The sequence below is a fragment of the Galdieria sulphuraria genome, assembly GCF_000341285.1.
Source record: "Galdieria sulphuraria unplaced genomic scaffold scaf_34, whole genome shotgun sequence".
Taxonomy (NCBI): Eukaryota; Rhodophyta; class Bangiophyceae; order Galdieriales; family Galdieriaceae; genus Galdieria; species Galdieria sulphuraria.
This window is the reverse complement of record NW_005178441.1, coordinates 165,619-174,032: the sequence shown is the minus strand read 5'-3', so window position 1 is coordinate 174,032 and position 8,414 is coordinate 165,619. Positions and strand designations below refer to the sequence as shown.

Genomic DNA, 8,414 nt, shown 5'->3' with positions numbered 1-8,414 from the left:
ATGAACACCCTATTTATTTGTCACCCGCATATTTGCAGTTCGAGTTTTCAGATCTATCTCGCCGAGATAATTGATCTTGGGAATATAAAGCCTAATTCTTACACTCACTCATCTAAAATTTGCATATTACAAATGTTCTGCAATAATTCAACCTAAAGTAGCGAAAATTACAGTTTGAAACTGTCTCCCATTCCTACAGCAAGTGAAAGAGTTGACTGCTACCTCTCACCCTTGGTTAAGCCATAACTTAAGATAACTTGTATTATTATGGAACCATATCTTGTGAAAACAGTAACCAGGCGATATATATGCCAAAGAAGTCTACTTGACAAAAATTGGATTTCAGTCTTTCAACAAATTCCGTATTCACACATCCTATTTTAGACGACCAAAGGTCATCAATTTTTCATATCCACTCTCTTTACATATTGTGCACAAAGTCGCAAATAAAAGCTAACATGTATATCGCAGAAATTTCTACACGTTTTAAAGATAATCGAAATTGAATGAAGAAAAACCTAGTCGAAAAAAAGTACAAATGAAGAAAACTTATCTCTATGTTCTCAGACTGTGGTGCTCTTTACTGCATTGTTGAGGGTTTTTGAGGGCTCCAAGCTGACGAGTCCCTTGAAAATGTTTAGAAAGTCATCTATGATTGACTGTCAACACAAAGCTTTTTCAAACTTGTGGAAAATTCAGTTCTCAACCTGAGGAATAGTGTTCGATTTCAATGGCATGAAAATGCATTATATTAGAAGGATTGCAAAAGAAGACTATATTTACTTTATATGGCTGGATGAATTCTTTGAAAGTAAATTGTCACTGAATTGTGGCAGAAACAAGTTTTCATTGCGAATATCTTGAGAGCAAGAAGTGAGGTTTCTCGATACAGTGTCTAAGATTAACTGGCATCGATATTAAATTTGTATGAAATTTCTTAAAAGTGTTTAGAGACAATTCTCTTAGAGTCTTTTATTTCGCATCATATTAACTCACTTATAACGCACCATCACGTAAGATTCCTGCATTGCGATTGTCAAGTCAAACATCTAATTATAACTGGTGGTATCAAGGTTCGCTTCGTTTCCAATTTTTTGGATTCGGATACATAACAAAAACCTGTTATTGATGGAATCTAAGTAATGCAAAAGTTACCTCGAGTTGATTCAATATTACGAAACCTGAATCCTGCACAACGAAACATAAGTAAACGTGAAAATTAAGTACACATACAAGTAGATTGTCGTTGATGTTGACGATGGATTGCGTATATCTATACGAGAACTTGATAAATGGTTGGTTTTTTTAAGTTACTTTAAACCATCGAGTGACTTTATTGAGGTCAAGCAGATGGACAGGAGCCTATGAAAGGAATGAAAGAGGAGCCAGTATAAACTTTATCTTATTTTATGAACTAAGTTTTTTTTATGATCAGAAATATCACTTCTATTCTTCTTATTTTATACTATAAATATATGCAATAAGACGCGAGTTTCATAAGCAGCTGCAAAACCTAGGTGGGGAATATCAAAATACTTTGGAATGACAAAAAATATCTTTCTCTATACCATAGTAAGTCTTAGGAAATGTTTCTCGACTCTATGTTCTTCAAGGCAAAACACTTTAGAATAAAAGTTACGCTTTGCTTCTTTTTGCTTTTCTCACTTGAGCATACAAATGAGATCATATCTACTAGCTGGACACAGAACAACAAATCAGAGACTCCGAGTTAAGCAGCAAAAAAGCTGCATCCAAAAGTTATTGAATCCTTAAAAAAAGAGTTTTTGACTTGATCAACACCCTTCTACTTTGCAATGATTTGCTGCTTTCGAAACAAGGCCATTTTCTTCGGAAGCTGAAAAAAGTCCCATATTCCAAAGCAAATAGGCAAGTCTTTGGTCACAGCACTCCTTTAGTATTTATAGCACATGTTGCTTGATAATATTACATGTGCTGTCTCGAACAAACTAGAGTCCAGTGTGATATTGCAACAACGTTTCTCATCATCATTTTGGAAATCTTGTGAGTCTGGGATATTCTGAGTGGAAATGGTAACAATTTCCTAAGTTTTTCCAACACATCTAACCGAAGCAACAACAATAAGTTTAGTGTTAGAATGAGTTTTTTTAGAAAGAGACCAGACTATTCATTACTTGGTTTCTTAAAACCTTATTTCAAGACAGATAGATAGGTAAAGAATCAGGTTTGGATAAATGTGCTGTTTGAAAGAGAGATGTTGATAGTCAGAGAAATAGAAAAACAAAGAGCCCACAGTTAGGGCACGTATTGAAACATTTTCATTCACGTAATCAAACAGAATAGATAACGTAAATCCTCAGGAAGACTTGCACACAGATACTTGGTTGTGTTATGACTGACTGTTTTCGGGAGTTGCTCCATATCTTAGTGGGTCTAAGCCACCGGTATTTACCCCAAAGACAGTGTAAACTGGTAGAACTATTGGCACTAGAACAGGGTAACTAAAGCAAGTCACAAAAGAAAGACTTTGAATAGGTGATTGTTTCCATTGCATTTGGCATTTTGTATCAGAGCAGCTGTCCCAGTTGGACAGCGTCATCAGCATTTTTTCTTCGTCCGCTTTCTTGTCAGAGTTTGTTGTATTCCTATCTCGATAGTTTGTTTTCAACATATTATCTTTGTAAGAAATCTGTTTTGATTTCAACTGTGCTCAGCAAAACCACAGAGTAAAGAACGAATATTGGCATACCTTTGGCTTCCACTGAAGTTGGGTTTTCAACTCCTCCACAAAGAAAAAGACTCTTCTTGGTGCTTTTGTATGCTCGATCAAAAGATCAGATAAAGTTTCGTCAGTATGAAGTACACGCAGAGGTTTTTTGCTGTTCGGATCCCATAACTCATAGGTGTTGAAACTGAACCAAAACGGACACCATCTGTTCAGATTAACTCTCCAGGATGGTTTGCCGAGAAGCGTACTTTTTAGTGCCCTATCAAATATTTAAGTTTGGTCCGTAAAGTACAAGTCAGGGAACAGTGAATTGCTGTGGCCAATATATCAGATATCTTGTGCACATATGTGAAATATCCGTCAGACTTGTTACAATACATACCAACGAAACTCGTTTATTCGTGGTTCCAGTGGTAACCACAGTTTCTGGATGGTGACAAACTCCAACACCGCATCTCTTAGTATTCCGACTGTAAGTTGTTCATAAGCGAAGTGATCAACTCCTAAAGCAACAGTCTCATGTGGTGGTGGAGGTATATTCGTCATCTTGACGCGAAAGTTTTCAGAAAAGTTCACATACTTCATATTTCTCAAGAGTTTATCGCAAAGCGACGGAATGACAACTTTTGGACCACAAATGATAGAGAAAAGTAATATGTAGGATGCATTTTGACACAACTTTCTGTACAATTCAATCATCTTGTCTATGAAAACTAACTTGGCGTAACTTTGAAGAAGAACTTGAAGTAGTTGATTATTTCTCAATTTTCTGAAATATACTCAAACAAGGAGTACTACTGTGTGAAGTCACGTCTCTTATTATTTGTATCATTTTGTGACCACAAACCTTTGAAACGGTGAACTTGAGTGTCTTTTGGTTTTTGTCTTGTAAGAATTGAATACAAGTTTAGACAATAATGTCTTGTCGAAGAAACTTGTTATGCTGTTGCCGTGAAACATAGTTTGGCGACTAGTTTGCTCTGGTACAAATAATATGTGGCGATAAGCAAGTTGCATTTTTTGTGCCATTCACAATGAATTGCAAGATGAAAGTCTTTTGTGGACCAAAGAATATGACAGTTAGTGAAATGATATTCTTCTGGTTTTGATGCAGGAGACTTGTATTTATTGAAAACAATGTAGTTATCATGTACAATTAGGCTTTAAGTGATCTCACAGAAAAATGTTGGTTTGGATGGTCTTGACGCGACAGATTGAAGTCTTGTAGAAGGATGGATATGGTTCAATCTAAATAGTCTATTTTACTTTGTGTTCTTCCATACTTAACTTCAAGACCTGAGTAGAAAGATTGGCAAATGTTTATATTCTTCACATTGGAAAATAGTATCAAGAACTTATTTTTTGTTTATTTTTTCTTTGTTTGAACATTTTCATGAACAAAGAGTCATCATGTCAATGCAGATGAAAGCCATAGCTTGGCATTGGACTTGCCAATACTTTGATATCCTTTGACACAAGCCAAGTGCCAGTCTATTTCGTTTGTATTTTCTTGAAACTTTCCACGTTCTAATAAATGTTGTAGCAAGAATTCTTTTCAGAAACTGCAAATACTACGAATCGCTTTTATGGAAACAACTCTAGTTTGCAGTGTTCAAAGAACCATAAGATTATGGCTCTATCATATGCATATGATATCCTAAAGAGATAGGAGTTGGCTCTAGTGAAATTGTTTGTGCGACCCAAACCGTGCAATCTATGTAGGATTACAAATGCTCACTATGAATGAAGAAAATTAATTATGTCATAATGATCATATGTTTACTATGTCCATCAAAAGCATCCACAAAGTAGCAGAATGAAATGCAATTTGGTGTGTCTTTGCATTTTCAAGTTTGTTATTTTTATCGATGTAGAAGAGCGATTTTACTTGTTGTTCTCATGGTGTGTTTATTGACTGAAAATGACGGACTTTATCTGGTAAGAAAGTCTGAGAAATCTTTCAGGTTTCAAATTTGAGATTGTATTTACTCTTATTCTTTATATTCGATGGTGTCGTTGTTCTAGAGTGGGAAAATTGAGTCTATTTCATCATAAGCTATATAGAAGATGTACTTAGAAAAGGTGGCATAGTGATAGGAAAATTAAAAAGAATCCTATACTCAAGTATGTTCCACCATTGAGTTCCATAGTGCATAATAGTCATTGTGTTAGCTAAGAAACTTATCAAGTGATGAAATATTAGTCGCATAAGACAAAACTCCAATGGATCTACGAACCAGCGCCAACTTCAAATGCCTCATCTATTATCCTCCAAGACTACGACAAAACGTAAAGAAAGAAGAAATAGTTTATCGCTCTGATTGCCAAAGCAAAATATATCAGTGTATTTTGACAAAAAACGTTTGGAATTTTCAAGATTCACTGTCCTTGGACAAGCCTACGAATCCTTACATATAAAGATGAAGCAACTCGGGCTGCTCTCCAAAACAATACAAAAAAGTTCCTTCTTAATACAAGTTTGTTCTTCAATGTTAAGAAATTCGGGGAATAAAGTAAAATTCCTTGCACAATCGTGACCGTCTTTCTACAGGTGAAAGCTGTCAGATTCGACTAAACATCTAGACAGATGGAAACGTGTATCATTACTTGGAAAAAGAAATTGAGCGTTACATATGTTTGGAGAAGAGCAACATCGACTCCAGTAGACACTCTACAAAGGTGATCAGAAAGTTCTGTTAGTGGTTGTTGCAAATCACTTTTTTAACTGTTCCTTTCTTTATGAAGCCCCTCGTACTTTGAATAAAAAAGGCCAAATGATCTGCTCTTCGTTTGTTTTTTAAGCAAAGTGTAAAATACGCTGTTTTCTTAGAAATGTTCTGTTTGCTAAGTAAGAGAATTGTCGATATTTGATAGAATATTCTTTTCCTTTAAAGAAACTGACAAGCCTTCCGTAGGCAGCATTCAAGAGTTGAAGACACCAAAACGCTAGCCATGGCTAGTCCATAACTATATGAAACGCAACTTTGTACAAGACTACTACGGAGCAACACAAAATTATTGTCTAAGCCCTACTTTGAACAGATTCTTTTAGAAAAATAGATAATATTGTTCAACACAATAAAAAGAGTGTCTTGTGTGACTTCAGCAAACCAAAGGAAGACACAATTAAGATCAGTTTTTGCAAGAACCTGCGTCCCTAATATTCGACAGTATTCATTCTGCCTTGGAGAAGCAAGCTTGTTTTTAAAGAGCTAAACAATTCTCGACGGCAGCTCAAAAAGTAAGACCACTTTATTGCGCTAAACAGTTGAGCATCCAAACGAAACTACTACAGAATTACTCCAAATAAGGTAAATGGGCTTTGGTACAGAATCGCAAGCTACTAGAAAGCACAAGACTCAACAATTCCTTACAACCACGTTTCCTCTTCAACTTGCCTTGTAATTCATTTAGCTGTAGCTTGTGAGGTTCCTGATTCCTTTTTATTATCTTTTGTCATATACGAATAGGCAAATATGCCTAGCGCAATACTTCCTGTAGTTGCAATAGTCAAGGTGAACAAGTTTGACAAGGAGGAGAAATTGGGATAGTTGAGCAACGGCATCGCTATAAAACAATTTGCAATTATTACGTTCTAATCACATTTTTCTTAAATATTAGGAATGCCAAAAAAACTCCGTTGCTGCACGATCACAAATACTCTTTGCTATAGCTAGTGAAGAGGTTGCTGCTGGTGAAGGAGCGTTTCTAACGTGCAGCAATCTTCCCTTTGGACCGAGACTTTCAAACACAAAATCTTCTACGAGAGAACCATCTGCCGCCATGGCTTGGGCTCTAACGCCTTGCCAACCAACAGTGGTATGATTCCAGTTTAAACTGGGAACTAGACTTTGAGCTCTTTTCACAAAAGCTTTTTGGAAAACGTCAAAATATCCCTCAGTCAGTGAACTAGTGAGATTCTTTCTGAGAAAATTCCATAAAGCCTTCTCTCCCATAATTGCTCTCAAGTTCTTGAAAGTACTGGGATTCTTAGTTAGAGAAAGTGCTGCACTCGGACCAATTGTTATTTGTCCCTGTACGGTTGGAGTAAAGTGTATTCCTAGAAAAGGATATTTAGGGTCAGGCACTGGATAGATATTTCGCTTCACAAGATGCTTTGCTGCTTCCTTTAGTAATCGATAACGTCCTCGAAAAGGTATGATTACAGGATATTTCTGTCCACCTGCCAGTGTTGCAAGAGTATCTGCGGATAGACCGGCGCAACATATGACATAATTGGCAAATATGGAAGAAGCATTCGAGTCCTTATGACCTATTCCTCGAATTTCAATGGCTTCCGAACTGTGAATATGAAAACTTGTCACGAGAAATCCTTTTATCATATGTTGTCGACTAGATTGCAGAAAATCGTTTTCGAAGCTTCTAGTAACCAGCTCAAAATGGCAAATTCCAGTATGTGGAGAATAAAGTGCTCTTTTTCCTCGCACATAAGGCTCCAACTGACGAATTCTTTCTTCATCAATCAATTCGAGATCTTTAACACCATTTTGAACGCCTCGTTGAAAAAGGTTGTCAAGTTGTTCGGATTCCTTATTATTTGTGGCAATTATCAACTTTCCTACCTTTTCGTGAGGTATTTTATGTTCTTTGCAATATTCGTACATCAAAGAAGCACCTTGAACACATAATCGGGCCTTGTTACTTCCCGGTTTATAAAATATTCCAGCATGAATTACACCACTGTTATGTTTGCTTTGATGTTGGGCCACTTGAGCTTCTTTTTCAAGGACCACAATCTTCCTATCTGGATAGCGCTGTGCCAATTCTCTTGCCGTAGCCATGCCAACAATACCAGCACCAATAATAGCAATGTCGTATTCTCTAGTTGTGCAAAAGTACCTTTCCAAAGGGCATTTTTGAGAAAACAAACCACGAGTTGTGTGTAGTCTCCTCCCTATGGCGTTTCTCCACATCGGGAATAGAGAAACTCTTTTCTAATAGAAAATCGGATATTGAAAGAATCATTTCTGTTTATTTTCATATACATACATTGTCAGAAAAATAAAAGCTAATAAATAGTTTCATCGAGACGAAATATTCTCAGGGATTGAATACTATTCAAGTCCAATATAGATACATATACACATATTATTCTCTACCTCTCTTTGTTCAAGTCTTCACACAAAAAAGGGGGAGACAGATTTCCTGCACAACAGAATGTCGAGTGATCTTTTTTTACTTCTTATTCGCCATACACTCATCATATTTCGATTCAATGACTGATTTTGACCAGTTACTGCCGTTCTTTGGAGCACTTTCCAGAATGCAGGTCAATTCCAACTCGGTACGATTCAACCTCAATTCTAGCCGAGAAACTTTTGCATCCAGCGACAGACGTTCATTTTGCCACTTCAAAAAGGTTAAGCAATATATCAAAAGAAATAGAAAAGAGCTAAGGACCTTTTGCTTGCTTCTATTCAACTGAGTTTTTAACTGGTTCATATGGGTCTGCCACTCGTTGCGAACGACAACTGCATAGAAAAAAGCAAAGGTAAATCCTCCACTAAAGGCAATTGTAGCCGGACGTTGAAAAAAGGATAAAGTTTGTTGTACTTTTGGTAGTCTTTTATAAAAAGACTTCCAACGCGCTGTTTCCATAGCAAAAAAAGAATTCAAAATTTACATTTATGTCACATAATAGGAATGTTTGCCTTTTCCAACATTTCAATCATATCTAATACTTGCA

At 36.3% G+C, this 8,414-nt stretch overlaps 4 protein-coding genes across 6 annotated transcripts; 1 reads left to right on the top strand and 3 right to left on the bottom strand.

Annotated features, from left to right (window-relative positions):
• Positions 1 to 1,671: 1,671 nt before the first annotated feature.
• Gasu_39950 (uncharacterized protein) lies at positions 1,672 to 3,272 on the bottom strand. The gene is made up of 3 exons (XM_005705086.1): positions 3,090 to 3,272; positions 2,729 to 2,966; positions 1,672 to 2,668 (listed from the first exon to the last, which is right to left on the bottom strand). Exons 1-3 carry the CDS (start codon positions 3,251 to 3,253, stop codon positions 2,369 to 2,371), a joined length of 702 nt encoding a protein of 233 aa, XP_005705143.1. The 5' UTR covers positions 3,254 to 3,272; the 3' UTR covers positions 1,672 to 2,368.
• A 1,800-nt stretch (positions 3,273 to 5,072) lies between these two features.
• On the top strand, positions 5,073 to 5,487 carry Gasu_39940 (uncharacterized protein). Its single transcript, XM_005705085.1, has 2 exons — positions 5,073 to 5,220; positions 5,291 to 5,487. Exons 1-2 carry the CDS (start codon positions 5,128 to 5,130, stop codon positions 5,405 to 5,407), a joined length of 210 nt encoding a protein of 69 aa, XP_005705142.1. The 5' UTR covers positions 5,073 to 5,127; the 3' UTR covers positions 5,408 to 5,487.
• A 334-nt stretch (positions 5,488 to 5,821) lies between these two features.
• On the bottom strand, positions 5,822 to 7,682 carry Gasu_39930 (2-hydroxyglutarate dehydrogenase). 2 transcript variants are annotated; one of them, XM_005705084.1, is made up of 1 exon: positions 5,822 to 7,682. In XM_005705084.1, the coding sequence occupies exon 1, from the start codon at positions 7,639 to 7,641 to the stop codon at positions 6,325 to 6,327; it is 1,317 nt and encodes a 438-aa protein (XP_005705141.1). In that variant the 5' UTR covers positions 7,642 to 7,682; the 3' UTR covers positions 5,822 to 6,324. The 2 variants fall into 2 exon arrangements, with proteins under 2 accessions (XP_005705141.1, XP_005705140.1); XM_005705083.1 differs by having other exon boundaries at positions 6,299 to 7,682.
• A 1-nt stretch (position 7,683) lies between these two features.
• On the bottom strand, positions 7,684 to 8,412 carry Gasu_39920 (hypothetical protein). 2 transcript variants are annotated; one of them, XM_005705082.1, is made up of 2 exons: positions 8,129 to 8,412; positions 7,684 to 8,077 (listed from the first exon to the last, which is right to left on the bottom strand). In XM_005705082.1, the coding sequence occupies exons 1-2, from the start codon at positions 8,324 to 8,326 to the stop codon at positions 7,904 to 7,906; spliced, it is 372 nt and encodes a 123-aa protein (XP_005705139.1). In that variant the 5' UTR covers positions 8,327 to 8,412; the 3' UTR covers positions 7,684 to 7,903. The 2 variants fall into 2 exon arrangements, with proteins under 2 accessions (XP_005705139.1, XP_005705138.1); XM_005705081.1 differs by having other exon boundaries at positions 7,684 to 8,412.
• Between the last annotated feature and the right edge of the window lie 2 nt (positions 8,413 to 8,414).